Source organism: Rhynchophorus ferrugineus, unplaced genomic scaffold (genome assembly GCF_030347505.1).
Source record: "Rhynchophorus ferrugineus isolate W39M unplaced genomic scaffold, kcgeb_rfMv2 rfM9, whole genome shotgun sequence".
NCBI classification, from domain to species: domain Eukaryota; kingdom Metazoa; phylum Arthropoda; class Insecta; order Coleoptera; family Curculionidae; genus Rhynchophorus; species Rhynchophorus ferrugineus.
The window spans coordinates 12,806,948-12,824,831 of NW_027472588.1; the positions used below are offsets into that span (position 1 = coordinate 12,806,948).

The 17,884-nt window shown below is 33.4% G+C and overlaps 2 protein-coding genes and 1 non-coding gene across 49 annotated transcripts in view; 2 read left to right on the top strand and 1 right to left on the bottom strand.

The window, feature by feature from the left end:
- Positions 1-17,884, top strand: part of LOC143202289 (basement membrane-specific heparan sulfate proteoglycan core protein) — a 698,200-nt gene that overhangs the window by 86,577 nt on the left and 593,739 nt on the right. The window lies entirely within an intron of this gene.
- Positions 914-3,481, bottom strand: LOC143202304 (V-type proton ATPase subunit F-like). Its single transcript, XM_076413757.1, has 3 exons — positions 3,267-3,481; positions 3,012-3,211; positions 914-1,199 (listed from the first exon to the last, which is right to left on the bottom strand). The coding sequence occupies exons 1-3, from the start codon at positions 3,403-3,405 to the stop codon at positions 1,008-1,010; spliced, it is 531 nt and encodes a 176-aa protein (XP_076269872.1). The 5' UTR covers positions 3,406-3,481; the 3' UTR covers positions 914-1,007.
- Positions 16,507-16,616, top strand: LOC143203284 (U6 spliceosomal RNA). Its single transcript, XR_013007308.1, has one exon. It is a non-coding gene; the product is annotated as a U6 spliceosomal RNA (small nuclear RNA).

Here is a 17,884-nt window from a genome sequence, read left to right on the forward strand (position 1 = left end):
AGTTGTGTTAACGAATTTTTTAAAAGCACAATGAATATTTCTACTAATTAATCTCGAAATATTTGACCCTCCATCCAACTGTAATTAATATAGCCGTGTAATTGCCAGATTAATTAAATTACTAACTGATTATGCGTGTATTTCCGTTTCTATTTGTGTTTAAAAGAAAGAAAAAAAATATTTTGATTATTTCTGTTGTGATTTTGTAACGTGTAGTCGGAATCTTTTGACATAAATACTGCTAATTAACATGGTTTAAACTTACTACGGCTTATAAATATTCAGAAAGCTTTATTAATAATTTATAAGTGGATATGAATAACTCACACTGGAATGTATTGGTATTATCGTCTCTGTTTCCTTGATTGTGATTAATTTTACAGAAGTGTTGTGTTAATTGTGATTAATATTTTTTCAGACTTGAACATGGGATTTAATTACAGTGTTGCAATATCCCTGGGAAGCGATATTCTAGATCCCCTTGACATTTTTTAACTCTATTTGTCAATTAGTTTAGTTATGGTGATGATGTTAAATACTAGCAAGATATTAAATTAGTTTTAAGGCATATTTTTGTATTAGTTGTCCAAATAAATAGCTGCTAGTGAGGTAGTGTATAATGGTCTGATTTTTAATATAAAACATCATGTTGTAAAATTGGCCATTTCTCAACCACATAATCTTAAAATATTAACAGTTTTGTATCAGCGTCACAATTTTTTTCTTCTCTAGAATAATTATCGTGGCACTTTTATTTTACATCATTAAATTTAAAAAATCCTAAAATGAAAGACTTTGATAGGTTTGAGTTATACATAATGATGCTGATTTAAGTGAAATTTAAGTCTGTTATTGGTAGTGCTTTCAAAAGCTTGGAATGCTATATTTGAATTATTTACATAACAACTTATTAAGTCTAATCAGAGCGTTTATTAATATATATTTAAGTGACAATGTATAGGAAGCTTCTTGCATTATTTTTATTCTGTTCTGATCAAAAATTGATATTATTTTAGTGATTTTATAGAATGAATTGATGATCTTCTCGACGCACTGATACTCTGATGAGACTGGGTAGTTTTGACGGACGTATTCGATGCAGTAGAGCCCCTCCTGCTACCTTGCTTTCTTCGATCTTCGATAATTTGTACTTTTTGTGGGAGATCGATTTCATATGGGCCATTATGTCCTGGTATAACCTGATTGACGAAACACTGGCTTAATTTTTTTGAAAAATATGTCAGGGATCATAGATCTCGTAGTTTATAGATTTTGTAGGTTCGTCTAGAGCTTATATGACTTTTTATGATTTACTTTGGATTCTAGTTCTAATTTAAGTAATTTTTAACACATCAGATCGTACTTTCAAGTCTTCAATATGACTCTTCTGGATCTGGTATTATATTTGTTATTTGTGACACATTGTATTTTTTGTACCTTATTAACACAATTTGTTTCACCTATACTAAGTTTCTTTCGCGAGGTATAATGAAAAATTAAACTGTGTATATACTAAATACGTAATATCTTGAAATACGTATGGTGTTTACAAAATAATAAGTGTTAATCATTTGCTGGAAAACTGCACACTGTATGTGTGCTATAGTTTTTTCGCGTTGTTTGGGTGGTATGATATTTTGCGGGCCCTATGAATAAACCGAAGGAATCTCTTTGTAGTATTTACTTAAATACCTTGACTAACCGTCTCTAATGGTATAATTCAAAAGTTACTTATTTATTTTTTAAGAGTTTTAATGAAAAATGTGTAACGTGCTAAAGTTTTGTCGTGCAATGTAGGCTCGAGAGTTTTTGAAAACACGGTCTTAAAATGATTAGTTTTAAATGTATTGTTTTCCAACTGATGATTTAATATAACAGGTCAATTGAAAAGTCCTCGGCCTACCATAGTAAAACACATTTTCTTGGCAAATATTTTTTTTTATTCAATATAATTCCCTTCAAGGGTGGTACACTGATTATAATGACCCTCAAACTTTTCGATTCCATTTTTGTAGTACGATTTTTCGAATGAGGAAGCAATTTGAAGCCCAATGAATGGATTATTGCCATGGTTTTCACTGGCTTGTGACACGGTGCATTGTGCTGGTGAAGCAGCAGTTTCTTTTTCTTCAAATGCGGACATTTTCGGTGATTTCGTCCTTCAAATGGTCCAATAACGCTATGTTATAGTCGCTGTTGATGGTCCTTCCTTTTTCAAGGTAGTCAATGAAAATTATTCCATGTGCATCTCAAAATACAGACGCCATAACCTTGTCAGCCGCCTGTTACGTTTTCCCACGCTTTTGGGCATCATGTGCAGTCCACTCGAATGACTGTCGATTGGACTTTGGAGCAAAATGATGGAGCTATGGTTCATCCATTGTCACATATCGACGAAAAAGCTCTTAGTTTATGATATCATGTACACGTTCAGTTGATATATTTAGAGTGTCTGCTATTTCATTCAATTTGAATTTATGGTAAGTCAAATTTTGTGGATTTTTTTAATGTTTTCATCGGTAACAACCTCTTTTGGGCGTCCACTGCCTTCACCGTCTTCGGTGCTCATTTCACCACGTCTAAACTTAGCAAACCAATCCTTGATGGTTGATGTTCCTGGGGCAGTGTTCGGAAACTGGGCATCAAGCCAAGTTTTTGCTTTAACTGTATTTTTTCCCGTCAAAAAGCAATATATTATCAACAGGCGAAATTGCTTTTTAACCATTTTTTTCACAATAACAAGTGTTGCTTCACTCAAAATGCTATAATTCACAAACTAAGGATCAGAGCCAATGACAAACTAATGAGCGGTCAAATTTATACACGCATCTTTTAGGGGTTAATATTCTAAAAAACATATGGATTTAATTATAGTAGCGCCATCTATGTTTTAGGCTGGGGACTTTTCAATTGACCTGTTAAGCATATTTGTTTTGATACAATTTGGATATCATGATGAAGAAAGTGATATACAATAGGCTTTTACTGTTGCATTATGATTAAATCATTACCAGTACAGCGGGATCTACAGATTTGTAGTTTTTGACTTTATTGCTGATTTTCTCCGAGGCTTCTCTTGTGATCAGAACGATGCCTATATCATCACGGTGAGTGAACGCGTCGAATGCCTTCTCCAGCAGGTAGTCGTCAGTTTTCGAGTCAGCAATAAAATAGTTCGGTATCTCCAAGTCATCCACTTCTCCGATTCCAGCTGAAGTAAAATGAACGTCATCGTTTCGATGCTGAAAAGTGAAGGATTAAAATACCTAAAACAAAGCCAGCGCATGTATCCTCGTCTCCAATGATGGCGATTAGTCTGGGCGGTTTAATATACTCCTCCTCATCTTCGTCTCCGTCGAAATTGACGCTTTCATCATCGAGAAGGTAGCTGTTATCAGTAAACATAATCACGGGATATTTGTACAGAATATAAAACGAAATTTTCAGACGTTAGTGAATCACAAAGTCAATAAAATTGCCAGGTATCACTGTCAAATTTATTAAATTATTGTAACCATAGCGTGATAGAGAGAAAATTCAATTGGTGACCTTCGGGAAATGTTTTACAGCGTTCACAAACTACACGATTCTTGATAGTCATTCGAATTATTTGATTGGTTGGTTTAAAATTTTCCATTTAAACACCTGTATAAAGGCAATACTTTATTGTTAAGACATTTGATTGCTTCTTGAACGTAGTTTCATCACTTAGATTTAAAATTCAAATTTCATTTCTGAAACGAATTTATTAAAATAAAATTTCATTAAAATAGGAAATCAATTAAAATATTACATAATAAATAAAATCAACTTTCGAAGATGTCTTATGTGTGGTCAAAACATTTTTTTTTTACTTTAAAAATGCATTTATTTCGAAAAATCGGTATATTAACATATATACATCACATTTTCTGTTATATCTCTATCTGCTTCCCATATTTCCGCAACATATGGAGACCGTGTAGAAGCAATAATGTTGGTTTGACAGCGATCTAATTTTCTGACCTCTTCAACTGTCTTCTTCTGACCAAAATACCGCTATAAAGATATAAAAGTGATATTTGGGAAATTACTTTTGGAAATGTACAAACATAATTAACAATTTTAATTATTTATCTCTCCGACATCTTTAACAACATGTTATAGAAAACTCTTCTTTTTTGCCTGGCAAACATTGAAACCTAGCCTAAGTGTAAACGCAGTGATCAGCTGCTAAGCTATCTGAAAGTTGTATTATACTTTTTAGGTTCCTCAGGTAATTTTTTGTCATTGACATCAAAATTACCATTTATATATCATTGAAATCATAATCGATAATTGGATAATGATGTCGCATCATCACCATTAGTGTTCGATGGGCTTGGACAGTACATTTATTCAAATCAATAGCAAAAGTGATAAATGTAGAAAATGCAATGTTGAGCATTCTATGATTATAGTATGTGTACATTGATTAACTCAAAGTAATATTAAATAGAAAACAGTTATGTTACTTATGTAGAGTTTACATAACAGTTGTTTGCATTGGTACATCGCATTTTCATCATTTAATATAAATATGTATAAATATCAATTTCTACGTCTTCATCTAATTCAGATAATTTTGATTTTTTTATTCAATCAATCCAATTTTGAAATAGAGCAGGATGTTTCCTGAGAAAACGATGTCTCAGTTATTTATATTCTGTAGATCCGGGTACATAACACTTCTTATATCGAGGATATAAACAAATAATACTAATTATAATTAAGTCACAAAAATATACAAATTGTTATTCTTATCTTATGAGGCAGATAAATTGCGTCCAACACAGAAAATTGCGATAACAAACCAAGAGTTATAAGATAATAGAAATGAAATGAATCAATCATATGCCTTTGCGGTTGCTTGATAGAGAAAATCAAATAAATCAATAAAACGTCTCTAAAAGATTGCAGTGTCATCGATTTTTTGAAGTGAACATGAAGAATAACTCTGGATATTTATTATTTAATATAGTGGTTTGATAATTTTTTTGATGTGTTGATTATTACTAGTATTGGGAACTATCGACTGTTTTAGTAATAGTCTACTTTTTACTATCGACTGTTTCAGTCGGTATTTTTGGCTCGACTGATTTTGTTACTATTTACTATCGACTTTTTCAGTTGTGTACTCTTAGTTACTATTTTTGGTTCTACTAGTTTCATTTGACTAATTTTTTAACATTCTGGCTCTGTCGTCCTAGCTGCGACCTTGCCAAAAATTAAAGCATTTATATCATTTCTTTAAGATCATTTTTAATTATGTCACGGATTAGTTTTGTTTTCTATGATTAGGTACATTTGTAATTTTTATGTAGTATTTATGGTTATTGTACATCTTTAGTTTTTAGGTTTTCTTTAAGTTCTATTGTATTGTCTTCATTTATTATGGCATATTATCTAAAAATAGCAATTATTTATTATTATTTAATTAATATATTGTTACTAGTCGTTTCCGTCTAACCTACAATTTTTCTTTATGATAACTTAAATCTAGGTATATAACTAGGAGGACCCATCGGCCCTATCTTTGTCTCTGGTGAAATAATGTTTATACATGTCAATGCCGAATTTTTTTATATTTACACTTCACTACACAACACTACACAAGATCAGATGGTTTGATTCTTTTGAGTCTGTGTCCTGTTCTGGTGGTATCCAATAGTTGTAATATTTCAATATTCGTGTGAGAATGGAGTCTTTCCTCATTCCCCCTTGCAATTATCTTGATTTCTTGACTGACTGTGGACCTCTCAGGACTTTGTTCTGAAAAATTTGAATTTTATTTATATTATTCTTTACAGAACATCCCCATAATTGAACTCCGTATGTCCATATAGGTTTCAATATTTGCTTATATAATAGCAATTTATTATGTACTGATAATTGTGATTTTCTTCCAATTAGCTCTGTACATTTTCCTATATTTCAATTCAAGTTCTTTTCTTTTCTTCTTTATATGTTCCTTCCAACGAAGTTTTGCATCGAGATTCATTCCGAGATATTTAGCGTTGTTGCTATATGAATGATAGTATTATTTAATGTTATAGGTGCTTGTACGGTCTGTTTATAGGTGAACTGCACATGTACAGATTTACTTTCATTAATTCTTTTTTTCCAAGCTTGTACCCAATTATTTATATTGTCACTTGCCTGTTGTAATTTTCGTGAGGCTTCTTCACTATTGTCTCCGATAGCTATAATCGCAGTATCATCAGCAAATGAAGCCATCGTAATATTTTCCGTTTGTGGTATATCGGAAGTGTAGAGTAGATAAAGCATTGGACCCAGTACATTTCCTTGTGGTACATCTGCTTTAGATTCTTTTATTGTAGAATAAGCTTCTTCTTGTTCAAACCTTATCGAAGGCTTGTGCTACATCTAAAAATATAGCTGAACATACTTTTTTACATTTGTAGGCTTTTTCAATAACATTACACCACGAATTTAAAAAAAAAAACAGTCGACCTGTGCATCTGACTGAAAATAGTAGTTACTATTTTCAGTCGCTAGTTTTTTGACTATCGACTATTTCGACTGTTTTCAGTCGATAGTTCCTTTTTTTTTCGTTTTTTAGATTGACCAGCTAGAATCAAATGGTCTTCGGCTGATGTCGCTTCAAGTTCGGGATATGCTTATTTTGCGACCGACAGAGACATTGGGGTTACGACTGGGACTGCCGTAGTTTGTTTACTACCGGGGTTTGTGAACGGGTAGGGATTTTATTAAGGTATTATCGTGTGCTAAGGTTCCTATGGAGAACCTCACACTGAGCATGTTTATGAAATTTTTCGCAAACGGGATGCCTGATTCGTTTGAGTTTGCTTTTTCTGGAGAGTAGAGGAAATAATAGTCTGTACACGCCATTTCCTCATTGAAATCTGCGGTCGAACTGGGGACCGAGGTATGGGACTTTCTGGAGCCAATGGATAAGGACTTTATCGATTTGGAGGCGATAGGCGCGAAACTCCTTCTTGCGGTGAAACAGAATAGCTTGAGTTTTGCTCGGGTTAATCTGAAGCCGGCAGAATTAGTACCACGCTATCGCTTGGTTCAGTTGTACTTAGAGTCTATTTTGCGTATTGCATCGGAACAGTAACCAGTTGTGAAGAAAGCGGTATCATCTGCATAAAATACTGTGTGGTAAAGTTTGTAGAGCGGGAAATCAGCCATATAAAGGTTGAATAGGGCTGGGGATAATGGAGCGCCTTGCGGTACTCCTGCGGAGATTTGTTTACGAGAGGAGAGTGCGTCACCGATCCTCACCTGAAAGGACCTACCATCCAGGTATGAATCTTTCAGGGATATTAGGTCATTCGGGAAATCTAATTTTTTAGCTTTAAATATTAGGTCACGGTGCCATACTTGGTCGAAAGCTTTGGAGACATCTAAGAATATGGCTCCTGTTTTTCGACCTTTTATCATTGCCTGGTGGATAGTTGCTGCGACGCGGGCAGCTTGACGGCATGATGAAGCAAGTCGATAGTTCCCAACGCTATTTATTACATTTAAATTTGGTTTTTTCCAGATGAACCAATTTGTCAGATTTGATAGTAGGAAAATGTTCATTAAATGCAAACTTATTTTACTACGGTCTAAAAACAAACATCGCCAGCACCTTTACAGGTACACACCCTTTACCTCCCGTATTCAACTATCGCGACAAAAATACATAACTTCCGGTTTATATATCAATGATTGTCTTCGGCTTTTCTGTTATTCAATTCCAACAGAAGTTATATAGGTTCATTCGACGTAAACCGCAGAAAGTTTCTAATGTAAAACACGAACAGCAGGAGATAAATGCAGGCGAATAATGTTTTGAAAATATATCAAAAACTGTTTTATACTTTTTGAATACATTTGAAAGTTTGCAAAGCGTCCTAACTCGTTTACAATAGAGAAATAAAGCGAATTCCATCGAAAAGATCCGTGAGGGATGAATTTGACAGCGATAAATAAATAAAAGGTCTCTTATATCGGTATGAATCGTATTTATTTAAAGGTATTGGAAACATTGAAATAACAGTTGATGTGTCCGAGTCCTACTTTGATAGAAACTTATATTTTTTGCTGTCCTTTATTCTAATTAAATTTACATATTGTTATATTAATATTTTAATACATTTATTGTAGCATTCAGTATTTTCAAGGGTATTAAATTGTTACTATTAGGCTTATACATTAGTTTTTAAAGGATTTTTTTTAATTTGAAGCTTTATCGTGAAAAGCCGGTACAAAGTATTTTATTCCACGTACTGTCCATTAATGGCAGATATTTTTTCTCATTTTTCAGGCAATTTATGGATTCCATCTCGAAAGATGTATCTTTTGAAGACTTTCGAGATCAACGAATCGACCTATTGTTTTGTATCCTCATAAGAAGTGAAGTACTGTTTAGAGAGGTTATGACTCATTTGTTGGAACAAGCAGTAATCAGAAGGAGCAAGGTCTGGAGAATACGGCGGGTGGTTTTTTAACCGCAGCGCCACTAACACCATTTTAATGTTTCCATGTATCTTTTCACCGGTTTTACATGTGGTCGAGCATTGACATGCTGTAAGATAACACTGTTGTGTCTACTCGTACTTCTGCCGTTTTTAGCGTAGTAATCAGCTCAAATGCATCAATCGTAGCCGATAGTGATCCCCATTGATGGTTTCATCGAATAATGCCTTTAAATCTCCGTCTTCAATTGTTTTTGATTGTCCAAAACGATCTTTGTCTTCGGTGTCAAAATCGTCACTTTTGAAGCGTGAAAAACAAGTTGTCACATGTTGAAATAAATGCAGTAGGTTTGCAGTAAACTTCACACAGCACACGATTACCTCCAACCGCATTTTTCTTTAAATTGAAGTAAAAAGTTCCCTCAAATGCGATTTACTTGGTACAAATTCAAACATTTTCAACGCATTAAAAAGTTTTGTAAAACAAAATCTAATTACGAATCATATTTTATGATTGTTACTTCTAAATCATTTTTAAAATGTGTTAAGCCGGCTTGGTGGCGCAGTGGGGAAGGCGATAGGACGGTCCTCCTACTGTTGCAATAGCGGCGGGTTCGAATCCTGCTGCGGCATGGTCTTAAATTTATGTTTTGTGATTGTCCTAGGCAGGAGTGTAAAATCCAACAAGGAAAATGATCCCAGTTACGCCACTGGGCTCGGTAAGACTGGATGTCTTCTGGGATTATTTCTAAAGTTGGTCATTCGCCAATCGGTAGGCTTAATGCTGAGAACCGTGGTTCGGAGCCCACGTTAAACTTTAGGCCCAGTCCAGATAGACCCATGGTTCGTAAAAGGACGCTTTAATATATATATATATATATATATATATATATATATATGTATATATAATATTGTAAATAGATAAATAGCTTTAGGTTAAATAAGGTTTTAGAATATTTTTATTTAGTTATTACAACGATTATTATGTACATATTTTGTTTTAAAATGTTTTTTGTGTTAAAAATCTAAGTTATTCTTACATTTTTTGAAGTCGGTTCAATTTTGTTGTTAGAAATATATTATTTTAATTGAGATGTTTCAAGAATTCATCAATATCAATAGGTTATTCCTGGTTCTCTTTGGATCGGTTTCTCGAACTTAGATCTGAGCTGACAGTTGAGTAAAAGAACAGGGCTTCCAAGCTCTAGAGTATTTTTTTATATATTTTTTGCATTGTCTGTGATGTACTTTCAGTGTTTAAATATTTTTAATATTCGTTAAATTTTAAAATAATTAACTTAAATAATATAATTTAAAAATTTTAAAATTTTATTAAACACATTTCAGTGCCATATAATAATGTTTTTTTTTTATTATGACAACACTTCTATATATCGATCTGATAATAATTGATGAGTTGATGAACATTTGATGATACAATTGAGACAAATATTCATAGACATTTTTATCAGGATTTTATCAATTTTTTCCAGTTTGTTTAAAAGTTGTGAAATTACTAGCGTTGTGGTTTATTTCTGTAAAGTTCGGTAAAGTTCAAGGCTTCTCTATCATTATACAAATACCATAACAGACACCATCACTGTTCAAATTTGTTATCGATACAGTGTCATACACAAAAATCCTGACGACATGTTCTCATTCATAAATAATGTTATTAATGGTTTTTCATTAAACAAAGTCGCCCTTTCGCTGTTATCCATAACAGAAATGAATTCTATTTACGATTAACAAACGATGAACGTTTACAGGAATGTCCATGGTCGTATATGTCTGTGTATTTTTCGACCAAATGTATATTTAATTACAATTCCATTTGCGACAAATATATATTATTAATTCAGTGACTCTAGTCGATATGAGTTATTAAAAATGCTGCCCTATTGACATGTAGGCTTTGTTTTTACAACGGGATTTTGATGCCGTGATTGGTTTATAATATAAAAAATAAACGTGCGCACTCTACGATATGTTGTTCGACTTGTTCATCATTTATTTTCTTGTAAGTAGTGAATTAAAACAATTATGAGTGATTTTCTTCCTTGTCGTCTTCCTTGATGAATTAATGTTTGGTAATCTTTGTAGATTCTTCCGTTGTTATCACTAAATAATAGTGAACTCACGTCATCAAAATTTATTATGTCAGAATGTTGCAATGTTGCCACATCAAGTTTTATTTTAGTTTATTGGGGCTTTGACATATAACAAAATTCTAATATAACAGGTCAATTGAGAAGTCTCCGGCCTACCATAGTAAAACACAATTTTTTGGCAAAAATAGTTTTTTTATTCAACACAATTCCCTTCAAGGATGATATACTGATTATAGTGACCCTGCAACTTTTCGATACCATTTTTGTAGTACGGTTTGTTCTTTTGCTTCAAAATAGGCCTCAGTTTCGGCGATCATGTCTTCATTCGACGAAAATTTCTTGCTAGCGAGCATACTTTTGAGATTTGAGAGCAGGAAATAGTTGCTGGGGGTCTGATCTGGAGAATACGGTGGACGAGGAAGTAATTCGAAGCCCAATTCATGGATTTTTGCCGTCGTCTTCACTAACTTATGACACGGTGCATTGTCTTGGTGAAGCAGCACTTTCTTTTTCTTCAAATGCGGCCGTTTTTCAGCGACTTCGTCGTTCACACGGTCCAATAACGCTATGTAATAGTCGCTATTGATGGTCCTTCCCTTTTCAATGTAGTCAATGAAGACTATTCCATGTGCATCCCAAAATTCAGAAGCCACAAACTTTCCAGCCGATTTTTGCATTTTCCCATGTTTTGGAGCGGGTTTATCGTGTGCTACCCAGATGACTGTCGATTGGGCTTCGGAGTGAAATGATGGAGTCATGTTTTATCCATTGTCACATATCGACGCAAAAACTCGGGTTTATTACGCTTGATAATCTTCAAACACTGCTCCGAATCATCAACTCGTCGTTGTTTTTGATTAAAAGTGAGCTCGCGCGGCATCGACTTTGCACAGAGCTTTCTCACACCCAAATATTCTTGAATGATATGATGTACCCCTTCAGTTGATATCTTTAGAGTGTCTGCTATTTCACTCAATTTCAATTTACGGTCATTCAAAATAATTTTGTGGATTTTTTTAATGTTTTAGTCGGCAACAATCTCTTTTGGACGTCCACTGCGTTCACCGTCTTTGATGCTCATTTCACCACGTCTACACTTACCATACCAATCATTGATGGTTGATTTTCCTGGGGCAGTGTCCGGAAACTCGACATCAAGCCATGTTTTTGCTTCAATTGTATTTTTCCCTTCAAGAAGCAGTATTTTATCAATACGCGAAATTCCTTTTTATCCATTTTTCCACAATATCAAAAGTTGTTTCACTCAAAATGCTATAATTCACAAACTAATGATACGACAGCTGTCAAATTTATACACGTATATTATGTATATATTTTGAGGATTAGGGCTATAATGAAACGAGAATAATGTTATCAACTATGTTATAGCGCATCTAATGCATATATTATGGAATAACTGGAACTAAATTAATTATATAGTTATAATAGTTTGTAGTGTAGGGTTGTGTTATTATACTCACATTAAACTCTTTTTTTATGTCACCTATGAAGCAGAGTTGGTGATGCGTTTTTTATGCCGTTTTGTCCCCTGGAGGTGTAATCCATTTAATTAACAATTTTATGTCCAAATAATGCGTTTTATTTTCATTATAGAGCATATTTACCTTTCTACGTTTAGTTTTTGTTTCTTTTATTGCTGTGTTTTAATCTCACGTTTCTCTGTCATTCCAGTTTCTTTTTATTTTCTGGTTCGTTATAATCGAGAAATGGCAGACGGTAATTGATTAAAATGGTATATTTGGTTTAACTATAATAGATTTTGGAGTTATAAATAGTCAATGGGTTATGTACATACATTTGTATTCGAAATAGTCTTGGAACTATTTTATTTGTTGATACTGGTTAATAGTTAGGTATCAACAACATCCAGCGCTATTTTTATCCGAAAGTTTCTCTAAACGCTGCAGGAACTCGCACCGGCATGTAAAATTTCTTATATTTGCCAGACATCTTGTTAAAATTATTTATTGATCTCAATCTGAAAGTGAATCTGAAGAATTTATAATAGGTAGATGATTGTGAATGTTTCTAGTTCGAGAAAAGACATTCAGTGATATATTTCCCTTTTAAATAAGGCTCATATCTTCAGCAAAATAAAATACTACCTATTGTTGTGTTGCAAGATTAGACATCTGTCAACAATAGGAACTTCATTGTTCACTTTTGTATCAGCATCATGATTTTTTGATTTCTTCTATTCGAGTTTTCAACAATTTTGTTTTTACAACAATACACGATTATAAGCATTAATTTCAACAATACGGTCAAGTGAATTTTACAATGTTACAGAACCCGTGGAAACCTACGTGGAGATGTTTAAATTTAAAGTCCTAACCCACCCACGACAGTCGCCAGACGTTGCTTCTTCCAGCTCACCTCAAAAGGTGAAGAATTTTTAAAGAAAGAATCTGCATGTTATGAGAAACTTGTATACTTTTCAATAGACACCTTTAATAGACTACATTATCCCAATATCTTCAAATCAAGCTTCCAAGTTAACAAAGCCTCTTTTTTCCTTCCAATAATAGACGTATAGAACTATCTGATATTTAGATATTTTTATTTATTTTTATAGTTATTTATATGTTAGGTTATGTAGCTTAAGTATCTTGGTACTCAAATAAAATTATTTTTCTTAAATCGAACGGTACTTAAGATACACAATTTGAACCTACAACATTCAAGTGTCAAGCCACTTCATATATATAATCCATTTTATTGGTTGATAAAAATATATACTTAAGTTGGCTAAAATTAATTACGAACTGCATAGAAACAAGAATCGTAATTGTTAACCCTGAACTAAAATAGATTAAAATATTTCATCAACGAGACAAAAGAACTGAGACTGAAATATGTCAAAAAGTGTTCTTATTGCAATTTTAAGTGCGTTCTGGCATGAAAATAAAAATAGAGTCTGATATGAATGTAGGAAAAAAATTAATTGGAAACAGAATTAATTGATTTTATATACATATTGTTTTTGTTATTTCATTATGTTTATTTAGTAATATTATAAATATGTATTTATTTACACAATTATTAAGTAATTTATATGTCACATAATATTTCAATGTTTATTAATAAAACATAATCAATTTCCGTGATTTATTAATATTTTTGAAAATTAATTTTAAAATATTGGATGTTCGCAATGCATTTTTTTATTTGATGGGTTTGACAATAATATATATACGTGGGTGTCTATAGTAATAGTACTTTGCATTATACATTCATTCATATTTTTGAAATACAAACAGCGAAAACTTTTTAATTTTTTTTTAATTAATCTCTTAGACCGTCAACAATCTGCCCGTGTACAATAAGTATTACTATATGATTTCCGTTTTATAATAAAACTATCCTGACATGTAGAAAATCGCTTCAGTAAGTGATCTAATGTACAACTTATAATCTAAATCTTATTCCAGATACTATTCTAACTTATTTTGAAGTCTATCCTAACTTATTCTAAGTACTATTCTAACTTATTAAATCCTACTCTATGTGTATATTAATCAGTTCGTATGGGAGCTTGCGATTGAATCTAAGCACTACATTGTCATCGCGCACATTTAACTGTTTGGCGAGTGCATTGGGATGCAGTAACAGTCCTTCAGAGTACTTCGCACTTCGAATCCCATTCGTTATGGGTTCTAAGGGAGTATAGCGCTGAATCAGTTATTTGCCAATCAGGTTGGTGTTGTTTGTTGTAATATGGGGCATCGACTATGACTCGCAACACTTTATATTTGAATCTCTGGAGGATATCTATGTTAGATTTGCTAGTTCTATCCCACAGTTCAATACCATAGATCCAAATGGGCCTAAGTATTGACTTATACAGCAAAACCTTGTTATCTAATGATAATTTAGATTTACGTCTTATCAGCCAATACAATTGGTTTAGTTTAAGCCTAAGATGTTTGCGTTTTGTCACTATGTGTTTTTTCCATGTCAAACGTCGATCGAAATGCATTCCCAGATATTTAACTAATAAGTGACAAGTGAACAAGTTATCTATTAACGTTTGGAATTGTATTGCATTTAGGCTTTTTAGCACGAATCATTTGAGGCCAGGAAAGATGTCCATGTGTTCGCCAAGAATATGTTGTTTATATACTGGTTTCAACATGGTGATGATAGCTAATAATACCGCCATATGTTGATACAGAGCCTTCGGCTATTGAACATGAGCTAGAATCATATAAAATGGAGATTAGAGATTGATCAACTATATTTAGGGATACTTGTCATAATAGAGGTGTTAAAAATAAATTTGTATGCAGTGGCTGTCGTATATTACTACAACAACTGACACGTCATTAATTTCTCAATTCAGAATTTCAACTTAATATTTTACCTATGAAACTCAATGTTCTCAGCTTATAATTTATTCAAAATGCGTTACATTGTTTTTAGTCACGTCAACCTCTTGGATTTTTTAGTTACTGGACCTAAGGCTTAACGTGGGCTCCGAACCACGGTCTTCGACATTGAGCCTACCGACTGGCAGTGACCCACTTTAGAAATCATCCCAGAAGACATCCGGTCTCACCCAGCCTGATTACTGGCGTGGCTGGGATCATTTTCCTTGTCGGATTTTACACTCTTGCCTCGAACAATTACAAATATTAAACAATCACAAACATAAATTTACGACCATGCCTCAGCAGGATTCGAACCCGCGACTATCGCAACAGTAGGAGGATCGTCCTGTCGCCTTTACCATTACGTCATTAAACAATTTATACAATACAAAATCAACAACGGAATTTTATATTAGCTTTTAATAAACTGGCCACTGAATCTAAATATATTTGGCACCGGTTTCAAAAGATCACACCTGGCTTGATGTAAATTTAGAGATCTGCGAGTTTTTTACTATTATTTGGATATATTTGTTTATGTCACCATTTTTGTGTAAAATATAGTCAACACATGTTGACAATTTTCTTAAATTTCCAGCTTCTGACCAGTTTGGTTAATCAGGATGTACGAAGTTGTTTGTCTGAATGTTACTCAATCTTTTTCATCGAAGAAATGAAGTATATAAATTAGTTGAGCTTATGAACATTGAAAAGTCCGGAACTTTATAATTACTACATCAGAATTATTAATATTAAATATATTAAAGGACAAATTACAGTAAAAGTGTTTTCAATCAACTAACGCTCTATATTATACTATGGCAAACTTACAGCCTAATGAAAAATAATTATTTATACGTAAGAATAATGTGTCTAATATGTGGTTATGGTTGATCGATTTTCTTGATTAGTTTCTCTTAGGCGTTGCTTTCAGTAATTGGTTAAAACCTAATATGGGCAATATAACACCGATTTTGTTCCATTATTAGTTTTAACTTTGAAATCAACTTTTAATGCGTTGCAAAATATTATCACTTTATATGAGGGACATTTAATAATTGCCTGTGTTTTAGTGTAGTGTACTTTAGTTAAACAACGTTTGATGTTTGCATAGAATATCTTGATGAAGATTCATGGATCTTTCGCCACATATTTCTATCGACATTAACTAGTATAAAATTGTCAAAAAGTTTCATAACTATAAACTAGCATATGTAGTTCCCAAAAATCATTAAAGAATACATTAAATACGTATTATTCGTCAAACAAAACTGTGTGAAGTAGTAAAGACGACGGGTGTGGCAACTGAGACGACAATTGATTATTTACATTTGAAAAATTGTTAGCGTTCTTGTCATAGTGTGAGCTTATATCAGCTGAATGTGATTTCCTCTAGGCATTTTATCATAAAAGTTACTGGTATTTATTATTACACAACAGACAGAATGAATTTCTATGAATCAATGAATCTGATTCATAGAAAATGAAAGGAAGGGCAATTTTTCGAGACTACGGGTGACAAAAATAGTGTTATTCTTGAAGCAATTGAATGAAACAGGTTTACTATTAGGACAGTACCCAGAGAAGATTAGCGTGGCCCCTGCGCAAAGATGACACAAAATCGTGAAGCGTTCCACATTTTTGTTATATCACTGCAGCTCCCTCCTATGTTAGGAGACTTGACCCAGTCCGGAATGCTGCCTTGAGGATTATACTGGGAGCTTACCACGCCAATCCGGACCTCAAATAACCAACTCCCTCAAATTTCATTCAGAGCTGTGTCAATTCGCCTATTTCTTATATTATCGACTAAAAACAACAATCCCTGCTGCAGTCAACAGAACTACGGCAATACCACTCTGACAGTACTCAAATATATCCATAGACCTATCCATGAAGATACTAAATAAAGAATAAAGAATATTAGCTCTTCCATAGTAAAACAGCGCAAGCATTTGAGCCAACAAATCATTCCGCCATTTACATGGCGATGGATGGTTCTAAACGGGAAGATTTCGTCGGACATACACTTCAAGTCTGTTGGAGGAGCACTTTTGGTTTCCTACTATTACTAGCATTTTTTCTGCGGAACTTTTGGCTAATTAAAGGGCCCCATTTGCCCTGGATAGGTCATTAATAGGCCCATCAATACTTATAAAATCGCACTCAATGAGTTCTTTGGATAGTCTGATTTCAGTAAAGACAGTCCACCCTCTAGTTATAGCTACCAGAGAGCTAAATACAGCACTGGAGAGGAGGGGAGTAAGGATAAATTATCTATGGGTTCCCTCTCACAGGGGAATTTCCGGTAACGAAAAACTGACTATCTGGCGAGCAGAAAAGAAGATTCATTTAAACTAAGCGTTCTATTTAGTAAGGAAGACGCTAAAACACACATAGGGACTATACAAAAAAAAACTGGATGAATTAACTTGCAATCTCCTTGTGGAAAATAACATGTTGTAGGAGATAAGAGGGTCTTTCATCAATCTCCTAACATTGATAACTTTAACAGGTTCTAAGTGAGCATCCTTGCTCGGCTGCGAATAGGACATAGCAGACTAACTCATAAGCATTTGTTAAAAGGAAGACTCTCCACAATGTGAACGTTAAATAGAACCGAGCGTTCAGCACATCATTCTGGACTGTGGAAAGCTTGAAGTATTGAGACAGCAACTCGGGATGCCAAGGTCATTAGAGCAGCAGGTCAAATCCCAGCATTTTGACATGCTTATCATTATTTTAACGGCCGCGGGATTGATACAGCTCCTGTGATTCTCGTCTATTGCAATTTGTATTGTTTATTATTTTAACTTAAATATCATTATTTTGCATACTTTATTTAAAAACTACAATATATCTCGACCCTAAATAGCTTAAGACTATAATAAATAAAAGAAAATAATAAATA

Excerpts from the sequence above, each read along its gene's own strand:
- LOC143202304 (XM_076413757.1), bottom strand. The coding sequence starts at position 3,405 with ATGTTTACTGATAACAGCTACCTTCTCGATGATGAAAGCGTCAATTTC. Across the intron at positions 3,212-3,266 it reads ATGCGCTGGCTTTGTTTTAG|CTGGAATCGGAGAAGTGGAT; the intron begins GTATTTTAATCC and ends ATTTTACTTCAG. Across the intron at positions 1,200-3,011 it reads CTGTAGATCCCGCTGTACTG|GTTATACCAGGACATAATGG; the intron begins GTAATGATTTAA and ends TTCGTCAATCAG.